Below are 15,850 nucleotides of genomic sequence, written 5' to 3'. Positions count from 1 at the left end.
ATTACAAATCAACTGAAATATTGCAAGCCTTTTATTATTTTAATATTGCTGATTATGGTTTACAGATTAAGATTCCCAGAATATTCTAATTTTTTGAGATAGGATATTTGAGTTTTCTTAAGCTGTAAGCCATGATCAGCAATATTAAAATAATAAAAGGCTTGCAATATTTCAGTTGATTTGTAATGAATCCAGAATGTATGACGTTTTTGCAATACAGAAAATAAAGGACTTTATCACAATATTCTAATTTTCTGAGACAGTCCTGTATAGTATCATCTCCTCCAGGTTCTACATCTTTAGTGTTGTTGTCTTCTTTGTTTAGATCACACAATCAAATACGTCACAGCAGCTTCAGTCCAACCTCCTACTTCTGATCTGGGTGTCTAAAAAGAAACGAGGGCAAGGGGAGTGGAGTCACGCGGAGTAGGTACTAGTGTAAAAGCTCCATTAGACAGCTAAAGGGCAACCAGGTGAGGACATGGGAGTCCAGGTACCTTCTGCTTGTTGTTGAGGCCTGGACTGGTAGGCGTGGAGGTGGGGGAATGCTTGGAGATCGGGGTGGAGAGCTGGCTGCTGGAGCCGGTCCCATTGGCTGAAAGTAGCAGCAGAGCAGCGAGGGGGAGAAGAAAGGAGGGATACAGAGGAGGAGGGACAGAGAAGAAAAAGAGGTAAACAGTAGTGCATTAGACAGTGTGTAAAAGGTCTGGATGTCTGTGAAGAAAAGTGAGTGCTGAACTGTGGCTGACTTGGCTGCAGTCGAGGCTTCAGCTCCGACGCTGACCAGCTCCGTTTGTTTGATACTTTATTCACTCACTCAGCGTCCCATCACGTTGCTAGGATTCCCTCCGAGTGGAACATTGTGTTTATGTATTAGAGCAGTGTGAGGTGATGTAGCCGTGTGTGTTGCAAGTGTTTTAAAAGACTTTTTGTCTATGAGAAATGAAAAGAATCCTGGAGGACTATAAACCAGATGGTCAGAGTGAGTTTACGCCAGCGAGTGTTGGAAACAAGTGGATAAAATGCCCTGTAATGGCACCGGCTGCATTCACAACCTCAGCCAGATAAACAGAGAAACGACTCGTAAAAAGTAAAAAGCCCAACTTAGACCCCCCTCCCTCCCCCCAAAAATTACAACCCAACATGGAATACTTGTGAGACCACGAGCTCAGCTGAAGCAGAGCAAACGCACCCTTTCATTTACACATAAGAGAAAGTCCCACAACTGTTTTGACTGCATATTTTGTAATACACTTCCAGACTCATGCCACTGCTGATTTCATTTGTTACCTCTTTATTTGGCTTTATGCTCCAGCATAAGCACACATAAGTGGGCTTAAAAAAAAAAAAGGTTCATCCTTAAACAGAACCACAGCAATAGTGGCAGAAGAAAATCCATAAACTGAGAAAATACTTCTTAATTACTGAAATGTCAGAATTATGTTCTAATAATATATCATTCTAGACCGTTTTGCGATCAAAACTTTTGACCGCAAAACAGTCTAGAATGGTACCATTACCACACTGACAGCAAGACGTAGAATATTGTTTGGGTGGAAATCCCCAAAGCCTCCTTCTATTGAATTATGGCTCAAAGATATTATGGATTTCTTAAAATTGGAAAAAATAAAGTTTACAATTAGAGGTTCATTAGAAAGGTTCTTCTCGAGCTGGCAACCATTTATTACTTATTTTGAAAATTTGAGAGTACTTCCAAAGGACTGAGTTGATGTCTTTGTTTTTCGTTTTTTTTCTATCTATATTAAGAATAGTAACAGCCTAATTACTAATACATTGGTATATAACTCTGGGGGTGATATATGAGAACATTCCGTCTCAAGTGTTTACTAGTATAACTTGTGACTACTACTGAAATTGCTAATCATTGATCTAAGAAATAATTATTAATCTCTAGATAACCCATTTCGTTTTCATTTTATTTTCTTATTTATGTTCACATTCATTGCACTACTACTACTTTTTTGTTATGTCACTATATTACTATCTTTTTATTTACTTATTATTTTTTTAAATTTGTATTATTATTTATTTTATATTTTTATTTTTTTGCTATTCCCAAGGGAACATTAATGACGATAACTGTGGGTGGAGGGAGGGGAAAAAAATTGTGGAAACAGTCTGCCAATAAAAACATATATCAAAAACAAAAAATAATTATTTTCTAAGTAGGAGTCAAAGTTAATACGTGCAAGTCACATCCATTTCCTGCCCTGTGACCCCATTATCTCCCTGCTGACCTCCACAGACGTAGTTAACGTTCCTCAAACATTTGCTTCTCAGCATGTTGGCCGACCATCTGCTGTCTTGAAGGAGAGTCATCCCCCATTAATGATCAAAAAATATATGTAGGACTTCTGATGGCCTTTGAAAACCTATTAGCAGTTACAATAAAAAGGGATGTAACCATACGGCCGACTCTGAGCATCATCTCTTCATTTAGCCACATGATGGTCCTGCTATATGTAAAAATACTATATACACGTCAGAAATATTCAACCAGTTAATGCCAGCTCTAATAAGAACCATAGCATCTTTATAGAGTCCTGTTTTCCCACTTTAAAAGCTGTTTACAAAAGAATTCAAGCACGGAGGTAATTCTCAGTGGCTCCACTGCCCCGTGGATATCATTAAATGTTAAACGGCCGACAGTCTAACAAACAGCTAAAAGCTGTTTATGTCGTCTTTGTTTGCTTTTCATGTTTTATTCATGCATTCTTTCCCCTTCGAAGAAACAGCATTAATGCCATTACACTGAATCCCAGATTACCAACCATGAAATGTAATTGTCCTGATTCTTAAGTGTAAAATAAGTTTGGATTCTGCAGTAAAATGAGTCAGAGTTGAATCAAGACAAAAGTAGATGGTATTCAGAGAAACACAGGTCGGGAAAAGCACTTTTCCGTCATTCATTCTATGAAATCTTGTCATTCTATGAAATGGTGTCAAAGAAAGATGGGTGTTCTTGTACATTATTGATCCTAAAAAGGAGAAACGTGTCATTGATCCCTGAAATCAAAAGGTGAGCTGCAGCACTCAACTTCATATCTTATGTTGCATTTCCTTTAACTCTGGACTTACTCGATTCAGCAGGAGACTTGCAGCGCCTGATTGCAACTGGACTCTTTCCACTACGTGGGGTTTTGGGTCCCTTCATCACCCGACATTCTGGCAAAGAGAGGCAGAAAGAAAGTTAGAAATTACAACCTTTTTCTAACCAATTATAACCTAAAAACTGAACGATTGGAGCAGAATGCCTCATGATAAAGGTCAATCACAATGTCTGAATACAGAGAATCAGATGTACAGTATCTACCCAGAAACAAGGGGTGCATAATAGGATTTTTCTTTTCCTGTATGTGTACGGTTGCAGTTTATTCTGAGAACTGTATTAATCAGGGTAGACAGACTCCAGACATCGCAGCTCCTCCCTCGGCATCTTCCCCTCTGTTTGTACTGTCAGGCTCCGTCTTTCCTCCCCCACCTTCCTCTCTTCCTCTTTTGATGCTAATTATACTATCTGTCCTCCCTCCATCTCCTGGGATCGCTCCGTACTCCTCGTTTCTCTCTTAACCTTCACACACTACCGGGTACAGACAGACTTACCATTGTGAAGGATGTGCCACCACAAGTCGTACAATACTCGAGTCTGGCTGTCTATTCAGCGGTCTCCAAATAGCCCAGGGTTCAACCAATGCAACTTCCATTGGTTGGAGAGAACAGCACCGCAGGTACAGCACACGAGTGCTTCTTTGCAATCTCCATATTCCACTGCAGAATCTTGCATTCAGCACAAAGTGTAAAAAGGGACTACAAAGGATTTGAATGTGGAGCACAATAGAAACCATTTCTTGCATGTACCTGCAATCTTTCTGCCTATTTTGATTCTTAATTCCTTGAAAGAAAAAAAAAAATCAAAAGGGCAAGTTTTTCCATTCCTCTTTAAAAAGGAGGATTGTCCCTCACATCCGAATTTGACCATAAATCATCCAGATCGATGAGTGTTGTGAAACACAGTTGACAGAATATAATGTCCTTATGATTTATGGCACAAAGCCTCCTCTTCAGCTCCTCTTCAGTCTCGGGATGCTCCAGACTGCCATTTCACTGGCACGGGCCTCGAGGTTATTACAGACTGAATGAAACAATTTAGCGCGGGTCCATCAGGGAGCATGCAGAACAGGAAGAATGCACATCATTATAGATATATTGGCATCTCTATGGCAGAGAACGGATGCAGGGAGCAGAGTAACTCAACCTTGCATCAGTGTTCTGGTCAGATACAAAAAAAAATACTGCATAAAGGAACGGACTTCAAGTGAATAAGGTTTTCTGGTCTGCTGGGAGGAGAGGGCTTCAGTCAGTGGACCAACTTTACAATTTCTCTCGTCAACTTCTCAGCAGTATCAGCACCAGGAGAATCAGATGGCCTAAACCTGTCAGCCGGCAGATTAATGCCTCTTCTTCTCCTGCCTTTTCCCATCCTTGCTGCTGCCTGCTGATAAGGGACTTCTTTCATTGACCATCCTTCACAGCCTCTTTGTCCCCCTCACTCTCACTGGTCAACTTTCCTCTCGCTCAGCTTTGTATATCAAAACGTAAGCTGCTTGAAAGGATTACTTTGTACTCATCAATGTGACTTTGCTTTTTGGACAGCTGGACAAATATGTGGGTGGTATCCCCGCCTACATCAGCTCCATCTTTTAACTGCATTGATTATTGGGAAGTTTTAAAAAACACCAGCACCAGAATCTATAGAGGAACCATTGGGTTAAGAAAAACCCCCAAAAAAGAAAAAAAAAAAGAAAAAAAAAAAACATAATGTCATTCTCACCATTTTCATCCAGAGAGAAATCATCCTGTGCATAACGGAATTTCTCAGGTCCACAAGCAATGAAGACGTCATCGTCACCAAAGAAATCTTGCAGGCAGGTAACCTTAGAAAAGAAAAAAAACATTGTATTACAAGATGTATATAAAATGTCTAATCTGCAATCAGCAGATCTGCCGTTGTAAATACGCATGCACTCAGACATCAAAGTGTTGCTTGCAGTGGAAAATTGGGCGTCTTTTCAAGTCCCACAACAAGCAAATCAAATCACGTAAATGAAACTGCTGTCGTGACAGTCGGTCACAAGATCCGGCATACAAACACCACTTAGATGCATCGGCACATACATGTGAAGAGCTCAACTGTGTTTTGAAGTAAACAGTGGCTTCAGCATGCTGAAATACTGATAGTAACCAAACTCAAATACTCATCACCCTGCATTTAAGCTTCAGTATGCCAACATTTGCAACCAATTCAGAAATGTTAGGCCCACTGATGACGTTAGCAACCTGTGTATACAGAGGGAGAGAGATGAACTTAAGTACAACCATTACTTTGATGTTACCGCGACAAGAACAGGCAGATTTCAAATGTTTATCCAGAACTATTTAGAGTGACAGTTTAAACCAGCTGTAACCTCTTTCTTCTTAAGAGGCTGTACACGTAACAGCCTTCTAAAGTCAAATACCTTTACATTTTAAAAACAACTGTGGTAATAAAATACTCTGTATTTATCCAGAAGAATTCAGTTTGGCAACTAAAGCTTTACGCTGTACAAAACTGCCATTGTAGCCCACGGTTCCAGTGTCATGCCTTTAGCCGCATGTGGCAACACGGAAGAAAAAAAAAGGAACAAAACGCCCAAACAGAGATGGTAACGCCACTACTTTGCTGTAATGTTTAAATGATTTGATTTCCTTCCCCAGGGTTTTTCAGTCAATAACAGCTGTTGAAACAATACGGCCTACTTAGCAGACAGATGTCTTTGGGCCACACCTTCTCCTCCGCTCTCCATTATATAGCTCAGACACGCCTATTAAAGCCATTCAAGCTTAAAGCCGCTTGATTTTTTTTTTTTTGTGCAGATGAGATTTGTTAAAAAGCATTTCAGTCAGACTGCCAGCTTGTCTTGCCACACCTGTTGGAAAATCATTCATGTTCGATGTGTGCAGCATGAGCGAACTGTTGGGGGCTCTGGGTGAAGATGCAACCCTGCGATGGGACACATTTTAGGGAAGTCAAGATTCATCGTGGTTTTTCTTTGTGATGCGCATCCAAACTATGAGCAGCAGATAATTTGAGAACACCCCACCCCAGCAGCTGCCACGATAGTTCTCAATCCTGCTAGACAAGCTAAAAGTGTGGTGGTGGTGACTTGCTGGCGTGGCATCCAACAGCTGTACCCCAAAGAGTCCAATACCCACACGCCACCCTAGATACAGGCCCGGCGGATCTCTGCTGAAGACCAGAGATGTTGCTTGGACTCCAGGAATCTGAATCTAATGGGTCGACCTCTAGACAAATTCACAGCCTATCGACATTTAGGTTTTCTTGTGTTTATCGTCGGGGGATTAGACGCATGTTATGGTCATCAGGTTAAACTGTTAAACTGTTGTTGATGGAAGCATCAGGAAGTGCCGTTTCCCCTCTAGGGCCAGCGGGTGGAGGAGAGACAGAAATAGGCTGGGGTGTGGCAGAGGATGAATTGTAATTAATGTCTTAATAGATTTAAGAACAGAGCTGATTAAAAGGATCAAATGTTCATCCCACAGACTGCTACTTTAATCTTTATTAGCAGAACATCCACTTAAAACCTGAATTCTGCTACAATGCATCTAATGACCTCACAACCTCTAATCTCTGAACTGAGGGAACACTCATGGAACATTTAAAAAACAACAAAAAAAAAAAAGGTCATCCATTGGTTTTAATAAAAGGAAATGAGAATATCTGCATTGTTGCCAAAAAAAAAGGTAAAAATAATTGGCTTCAGAATCCAAACTTACTTCTCCAGTAAACCAAAGGTGTTTCATTTAAAAGTGGAAAAATAACACGTCATAAAAGCAGTCTAGGACTAAGTCCATGCGTCAAAAATGAATCATCCTCTTAGCTAAAACTCTGAATCTGTTTGAGCAATTATATTACTCCACTTCCCAACAGATCAGTTAAGAGCCAGATCACATTTAACATTACAGTACTGATCTTGTTCCGCTCCCCTCTGTGTCATTTAGTCACTGAATAAGTCAAATTGTTCATAACACTACAGAAACAATAATCACGTGGTCGCCATCTTTTGATTGATGTCACCAGACACCGCCCATAGTAGGACACATGGAGCCAGCCGTGGCTGCAGCTTCTGTGATGTTTGGACTGTCTACAGTTGACAGACTTGTTTGGGGAAACGCTCTGCCTTGGATGAGATTTGAGGGGTGAGGAAAGGACAGGACAACGGGGGAGCATTTGGATAAAAAGGTGAAGAATATTCCCAGTATGAAAAAGTCAACGTCACCTGGCAACAAAATCCTTTGGGACGATGAAATATCCTGATTTCATTGGGGGAAAAAAAAAAAAAAAAAAAAAAAAAAAATTTTTTTTTTTCTCTATTAGCAAATTTCCGTTTATGAAAAACTGTCTTTTTCTAGACTCCAGGTGCCCTCCATCCCACCAAACCAATCTCTAATTCTTTGCTCACCAGCTGTCCAAACCACATGACCCCTTTAAGAAAGAAAGACAAAACACATGCAAATGAATTATTGACAGTTCCTGTAGCTAAACTCAGGCCAATCCCACAGTCCACAGGTGTTTGGATTGTGGGGGGGGGGGCATGTTAGCCTGTGGGACTCCTGATGCAGTAGATAGGTACCAGCAGGCCAAGCAAGCTGCAGCTCGGGCAGTCTTGGAGGCAAAAACTCTGGTCTGGGAGGAGTTCGGTGAGGCCATGGAAGAAGACTTTCGGTCGGCCTCGAGGAAATTCTGGCGGACCGTTCTGCGCCTCAGAAAGGGGCAGCAGTACTCTGCCAACACCGTTTACGGTGCAGGTGGGGAACTGCTGACCTCGTCCATCGTCGGACGGTGGAAGGAATACTTTGAGGATCTCCTCAACCCGACTGACATGCCTTCCACTGAGGAAGCAGAGAGTGAGGACTCGGGGATGTGCTCATCCATCACCCAAGCCGAGGTCACTGAGGTGGTTCGTAAGCTCCTCAGTGGCACCGGGGGTGGATGAGATTCGCCCTGAGTACCTCAAGTCTCTGGATGTCGTAGGGCTGTCTTGGTTGACACCCCTCTGCAACATTACAGTACATGGAGGAAGGGGAAAGTACCGCTGGAGTGGCAAACCGGGGTGGTGGTCCTTCTGTTTAAAAAGGGGGACCGGAGAGTGTGTTCCAACTATAGGGGGATCACACTTCTCAGCCTCCCCGGGAAGGTCTACGCCAGGGTACTGGAGAGGAGAATACGGCCGATAGTTGAACCTCGGATTCAGGAGAAACAATGCGGTTTTCGTCCCGGTCGTGGAACACTGGACCAGCTCTATACCCTCCGCAGGGTGCTCGAGGGTTCATGGGAGTTTGCCCAACCAGTCATGTGTTTTGTGGATCTAGAGAAGGCATTTGACCGTGTCCCTCGTGCCATTCTGTGGGGGGTACTCGGTGAGTATGGAGTCCGGGGCCCTCTATTAAGGGCTGTCCGGTCTCTGTATGATCAGAGCAGGAGTCTGGTTCTCATTGCCGGCAGTAGGTCAGACTTGTTCCCGGTGCATGTTGGACTCCGGCAGGGCTGCCCTTTGTCACCGGTCCTGTTCATAATTTTTATGGACAGGATTTCTAGGTGCAGCCAGGGGCCGGAGGGGATCCGGTTTGGGAACCTCAGGATTTCATCTCTGCTCTTTGCAGATGATGTTGTCCTGTTGGCTTCATCGGACCGGGACCTTCAGCATGTGCTGGGGCGGTTTGAGGCCGAGTGCGACGCGGCAGGGATGAGAATCAGCACCTCCAAAACCGAGGCCATGGTTCTCCATCGGGAAAGGGTTGCGTGCCTTCTCCGGGTGGGTGGAGAAGTCCTCTCTCAGGTGGAGGAGTTCAAGTATCTCGGGGTCTTGTTCACGAGTGAGGGAACGATGGAGCGTGAGATTGACAGACGGATCGGTGCAGCGTCCGCAGTTATGCGGTCGATGTACCGGACTGTCGTGGTGAAGAAGGAGCTGAGTCGAAAGGTGAAGCTCTCGATTTACCGGTCAATCTACACACCTACCCTCACCTATGGTCATGAACTTTGGGTAGTGACCGAAAGGATGAGATCGCGGATACAAGCGGCCGAGATGAGTTTCCTCCGCAGGGTGGCTGGACGCTCCCTTAGAGATAGGGTGAGGAGTTCGGTCACCCGGGAGGAGCTCGGAGTCGAGCCGCTGCTCCTTAACATTGAGAGGAGTCAGCTGAGGTGGCTTGGACATCTGTAACGGATCCTCTTGGATCCTCCCTAGGGAGGTGTGTCTGGGGTGAGGGAAAACTGGGCATCTCTGTTAAGACTGCTGCCCCTGCGACCCAGTAACGCTTGAGCGGAAGAAAATTGATGGATGGATGGATCCATGCTTCTCTGGCGCTCCAATGATTCAGAATGATTAATGAGCATAATTAAATGCAACTATTATCACATTTTTGTGGTTTGATGAAAAAACAACCCACAGTGGTGGTATCAAATGATTTTGATGGTTTCTTGTGCTCTCCTTTAAATATACTAGAGCACAGCACAAAACGCAACACCCTTTGTGAGAGGCTTCTCTCTGGAGAAGGAACAAGTCTGAACATAGTATCAATTGTATATTTGAAAAAAAAAAAAATCTGCAAGACCCGCACGGTTTCCTTTACTGTGGGCACACAGAACCAAATCGATAGAGCTGCCTGTGCACTGAGTGGAATATTCCAAAAACATCAGACATCGAGTGCTGGGCATTTTAAAAAAGAGAAAGGAAAAAAAGGAGGGTGGGGTTCAATTGTGTGCTTGTGGAGAAAACTGCTAAATTTGTGGAGCCAATTACAGGGTGAGACTGAGATCTGTGAATTTACATAAAGACAAATTGCTTGTGTAATCTAATGCATTTTTCAAGCAGTTGCCTTTATGACCCATCAGTGACCTCTGGTAAGCAGCATGGTGTTTTTACTGTAGGTGCACCGGATGCATTTGGGGCCCAGATGAGCCACTTAGAGTGATATCTGCACAGTCATGGGGAGCAGCTGTGCCTGATGCACAGCCCCCACCAGACTCCGAGGAAGCAAGCTTTTCATTTGGTTGACTGATGTGGCCTTTGCCTTATTCAATCGTGCTTCTGCGTCTCCCCTCCAGGTCCTGCTCACTTGTTGATGTGGTGTTCAAGCAGGAAATCAGAGCTGGTTGGGGGATTTAGGCAGTGGAAATGTCACCCAGGCTTCTGAGCCTGCATGACAAGCATAAGATGCTTCATCATAACAACCACACCCCTCCGTGAGCCTGATTGTCTGGCTTCATCTCACTGTGCGTGCACAAGTGCGTGCGTGCACAAGTGCGTGCTTGCACGTCGCAGATTTGGAGGCAGCGAGCTCCGGATAAGAAAAAAAAAGGGGGCAGGGCAGGTAAGAATCGACGTAAAGAGCCCACTCAGCGCATTACAGCTATTGTCACAAACTGAATCCATCACAGCAGAGCTTATTGCCATGACAACCGCTTCTCCAGCATGGCAAGGCGCAGGCAAACTGCAAGAGCGCTGATAACCAGGGAAAAGCAGGCTTTTCTTGACTATAAGCGGATGTATTTTTAACACTAAAAAGCCCTGATCCAAATATGCATCCCTGAGTTACGGAAGCATTTGCAGTCATGGTTATCAACGTCGAACTGGAATCTTTTGTTCTCCAACAAGAACAGTGTGACCTTGTGTCTGCAGCATGCCTGAAGCATCCTCTTCTCTCTCTTTAACGGCTGTGAGTTTACTAGAAAAATACGTTACTTTAAGAAAAAAAAAAAAAAAAGGGGGTCAAATTAGCACATGAATTCTTAACTGAATTGATTAATTCTGTTTGATGCTACAGCCTCTTCAGACAACTCAGCAACTTGTGTCGCTTCAATATTGTTCCACAAAATATTAGATGGAAACCTTTTGTAAGTGCAATCCACGCAAATAGGGAGGGGATCTTAAATGCAAACCTTTTGTAAATGCAATCCACGCAAATAAAGAGTGGATCTTAAATGCAAAGCAGGGCCATTCTCCCCTGCAGACACCTCAATGAAAGAGTCATGAATATAAAATGGCTGAAGGAATTAAATAAGTAGCCTTTACAGGTGGGAAAAGAAAATGGTGCACTTTTTTTTCCAGACTCTAGGAATAATTACTCCCCATCAGTGAAAATAAAACAACCCTAATTTGCTGAAAGAATGGAAACGCTGGATTTAGTGGCCCCACCCTTCCCCTCTTCACACTGAAAGCCCGGGCGTTTGAGGTGAAAATGGCTATGATTTTACACACAACAGTGGCAGAGAGAGGAGGGCTGGCTGTCAGAGTCTGCATGGTGCTGAGGAAGAGAGGGGCACGAGGCTGAGAGTAGCCATTTTAGAGATACCAGGAAGAGAAAAGAAAAATCCCACTAACAATAAATAAAACTAAAGCTACAGTCTCCAATCTTTCCAAGTATAACACTGAAAGAATGCATCCAGGTAACAAACATGACATCTGATCCCCCTCCTCCAAAAAAAAAAAAACAACTCTCCCACCCACCACAGGATGTGGTATCCGACAGACCGGTCCACACCAGCTGGGCTCTCTTTGTGCCTGGGATGTGGTCTCCATAGCAACCAGCCCCAGCAACTATCGCGGCGGAATGGGGAAGAGTCGGATCGGCGCAGAGTCAGGGAGGGACGGGCGCTGCATCAATATTGCTTCTACCATATCAGCACCAGAGTAGCTGCAGCGTGCCTCGGCACACAAAGACGGCACAATAATGCGCATCAAGGTTCTCACATTTCTGCGCAATGCGAAAAAACCAGGAGTCAGAGTCAGACAGCACCGGGTGGCATCAACAAAATGCATCTTTCCATTTAAGTGAATTTACTATATCTAAGAAAATAAATACATTGGTTTTTTTTAAAGCACAACAGAAGAATTTGCACCACATGGCATGAGGTGATTACAATCAATGAATGAGCTTTTTGTAGAAACCATTTTCAGACACGCGGCTGTCAGACTGCACCCCTGGGAGGGAGCATTAAATCAAATCCCCTCCAATCTATCATCTCAGTTCCACCCCCCTCCTCCCAGACACATGTGATAATCTAGCTGCAATACTAAAAGAAGAGGAATAAAGTAGTACAACACCTTAAGAAACACCCACAATCATTAAAAAAGCTGCTCACACGGGAATACTTCAACATTTAAATGTACCAAAGAGGAACAGATGTCCACATCCACGCATGTTTATACACCGGCCTCGTATCTGCCTCTGTTCTTTTGCAGTGATTCATAGTGTTTAGCAGGGAGAGGACGAGTCCAACCAGGACCTGTGTGGATCTCCCAAATGCATTTTTGCCATCATAAAAGGAAAGACGGCTCAGAAAGACACCCCTCATATTCACTGTATCAAACATTTTACAGTGAAAACATTTTATTAAGTGCAACATCTCAACCTGGTGAGCTTGCGTGCTATTTTTATCCCTATTTTTTTTGTCACCCAGTGCTCCTACCTAAGTCAGTCCTGGGCATGAGAGGCTGCATTGGGATTGGGTCCCAACACAAATCTGGCGGGAGCAGCCGGTGGTTTGAACTTTGCTGCGGGCGGCTAAAAGAAACACTGCGGGATGGGGATGTAGTCTAGCGACAAGATGGAAGTCAGTGACGTGGAAAAGAACCTCAAACAAGGTCTTTACAAAACAAAGACAAAGCAAAGCAAGTCAGATATTTGGAGAAACTGTGTTTAGTGTCTGTGGAGCATCTTGGAAGAGACGAGGCAGGGATTGGAACCTCAGTCGGTCGGCAACATTCTCTTCCTCCACAGCAATGTAATGGCCAAGTGATTCATTTGTTAAATTAATTTGGTAATTTGTTATTTATTAGTCTTATTTGAGCCACTCACAGCTACTCTCGTTGCTATAATCTCAACCACATAATTGATGCGTGCGTGAAAGGTGAAATAGCTTGTACGATGACGACAATGATGCATCTAACTTTCGGTCAGGTGCCTATGAACCGTCAATTATCCATCAAGCTCCACAATTACCATGTTAACATTAAATCAGATAGATTTGTTTGGACATTTCTCTTGTGGGACGGGAGAAGACACTAAATCAATGCATCTCTATTATTGTGCGGCATGAGTTTTGCGGGAGTGGATGTAAACACTGCGGGAGTGGAACACACGTTGCGGTTGCCGGCGGTAATGGTCAGAAATTCAGCGGGAACCGGATGAAGAAAACAGTCCCGCTCAGGACTCTGCTGGGCCTTGTCCCCTCTACAAACCCCGGGAGGCCCCACACTGAGCTCAGGTCTCCTCCTTACTTGAGTAGTGAGCAGGCCGCTTCTCTCCACCTTCTCTAGCGCGTGGGAGGATCACGTTATTCCAGCCAGAATCTCCATCGGTGTGTCCGAAATGCCATACTAAAAAGTATATACTAAAAAGTATACTTAAATTCGGCACACTTTTGAGTAAATATCAGTAGTGTGCATTAATTCGGACGTACTATTAAGAGCGCACAGGGAGGGGGAGTTGTTACCATGGTAACCTGTCACATCAGCAGTAGCAGCACCACTCCGCTCTTTCCCGTTTATTCTGGCCGAAACAAGATGACATTATATAATATTATCAAACATGAATATTATAATATTAATATTATATAATTATATTATTATACTTAATATTATTATACTTATGACATATACATATCACTTAGCAACCAAACGCCGCTGCATTGCATTGTGGGAAGTTTCTGCTCGGCTAGTGTCCATCAATCCACACTAAAAAAATGATCCGGAATGAGAATGGATAGAGCATACTATTGAGTACGTTCTAATGTTTCGGACGCACTAAAAAAATCTTGCATACTCATTTTGCATACTCATTAGGGTGGAACTATGCAATTTCGGACGCAGCCCATGTTTTTGTGAGGGTAGATCACATTAGCTACCCAAGGGAACACAGAAAGACCCTTCCCCCCCCCCCAGGGGAAGTAAACACGCCCTCAGCACCCACAGCGTCCCCGGTGAGAACTGAACCGAGCTTCTAGCAGTTAGGTGGCTAGACTGCCAGCTGCGCCACCCTGCTCCTAATAAAAACACACCTTTTATTCTTATCTGCAGAAAAGAAACATAAACGGTATTATTGCCAAATGGATTGTCCTTGAAAAACTCAATGAAATACTGACATTTGATGCTTTCTTTCTGATACATTTAAGAGTACAGTAGTAGTATTGATTGGAATACTGTGAGACTTGGAACGTAGCAGCCACACCAAGGTAATGCAATCTCCCAAGGTCTGCACTTAACTGCATTAAAAGCCATGTCATGTCTAACATTTTACTCTTTTTCCTCCAAGATTTGACCGATATGGTCATCTACACAAAAGCAAGGATAGTTTACACGTGTGCTTTAATGGTTTAATTGTTGAATATACATTATTTTAATTAAATATAACCAGAGAGCAGTCACGGTATCTCAGAGGAACATCTTCATCGTGCAGCTTGGGTTGTAATTCAGACGTTAACTCGTTTAATAGATCATGTGACCATGATGCATTAAACGTCATGTGTCCATCTCTGAGACAGTCTAAAGGCAGGGACTGTTACTCTAAGAAAGCTAAAGAAAGAAAAGTATTTACCTGATAGCTTGATTTTTGGGCCGACCTATCAGTATTAGTGTGCAGGATTGTCTTAATTCTCACATTTAGTTTTTTGAAAATTATCAGAAGAACACAAGCTAAAGACGAGCAACAACAATGCAGGGCCTGGTCCTTTGTACGCTACAGCAGTGGGAAGTAGACCCATTTTTCCAGGGCTTTTTGTTAAACCTTTCAGTGACAGAGACTCAGACTAACTAATGGCTTAAAACTCAACTCCACAACAAAGGCTGGGAGAGAGGACGTTAATGTCCTAAACCACAAGACAGGAGGACGTCGCCCCAGTCCTAAAGTCAGAGTAAAGACTGGTGACAATCAGGGTCATTGTGTTCAGAGGTTGCTCTCATTGATGCTCCACGTTCTCATGGACCTGCCACAACTCTGCTCACTGCGGTTAGGAACAAACTCGTTCTTTTGGAGGGTTTTTGGGATTTTTTGCATTTCCATTTTTCCCCCGTCTTGCAGTCCTTTCATCTTAATGCCTGAACTATGCATAGCTGAATGAATGGCCAACTGTCCCCAATCCTCACCACATATTTTCCTGTTGTGCAGCTTTATTTACATACAGCACCACACCACCTTTATTCCACTTTTCGCCCCATAACAGAGAGCATTCTCAAATTTAAGGAAGTGCAGACTTACAAATCTGTCCACATTTGGATTAACTATAATTTACCTATTATGAAAAACCCGTTTTTTCTTGCTTTAACATATATAAAGTGGTCTCCCCTCAGCCTGCCAACTCAGAGGAGGAAAGCAACCAGATTCTGCAGTGTCTGTACAGCCGCCCAGATGAGCCATCCAGTGTGATGTGGATCTACGAGCCGTTCAGATTCTGCTCCCGTCGTTACTAACCAAAATGTGATTTACATAGGTTGGCCTCTGATGCGTGAAACCACGCCCACAACTAACTCCGCTTCCGCCATTTTTTCGTAGCGGTGTATCGTGTCATTCAGGCAGCCAATCAGCACAGAGCCTCATTATCATAGCCCCGCCCACTCGCATCCCGCATAGATAATGAGGTTAGAAACGGGGATGATAAAGACATGGCTCAGAGACTGAATTTCTAATTTATTTAGCAAAAACAATCAAAAGCTTGTTTTTAAGACATTCAAGGCCTGTTTAAAATAGGTATTAGATGCCATAATAGGTC

General features: G+C 43.5%; 1 protein-coding gene across 1 annotated transcript in view; it reads right to left on the bottom strand.

Moving 5' to 3' along the window:
* LOC133459578 (neuronal migration protein doublecortin-like) overlaps positions 1-15,850 on the bottom strand; it is a 38,316-nt gene that overhangs the window by 3,541 nt on the left and 18,925 nt on the right. Inside the window, exons 4-6 of the mRNA XM_061739667.1 lie at positions 4,853-4,955; positions 3,100-3,186; positions 498-595 (exon numbers count right to left, since the gene is read on the bottom strand). Coding sequence (XP_061595651.1) covers positions 498-595; positions 3,100-3,186; positions 4,853-4,955 — 288 coding nt within the window. The remainder of the gene's footprint in view (positions 1-497; positions 596-3,099; positions 3,187-4,852; positions 4,956-15,850) is intronic.

The sequence above is a fragment of the Cololabis saira genome, chromosome 14 (genome assembly GCF_033807715.1).
Source record: "Cololabis saira isolate AMF1-May2022 chromosome 14, fColSai1.1, whole genome shotgun sequence".
Classification (NCBI taxonomy): domain Eukaryota; kingdom Metazoa; phylum Chordata; class Actinopteri; order Beloniformes; family Belonidae; genus Cololabis; species Cololabis saira.
The sequence above is the reverse complement of the archived record's forward strand: the minus strand, read 5'-3'. Positions and strand labels throughout refer to the sequence as shown.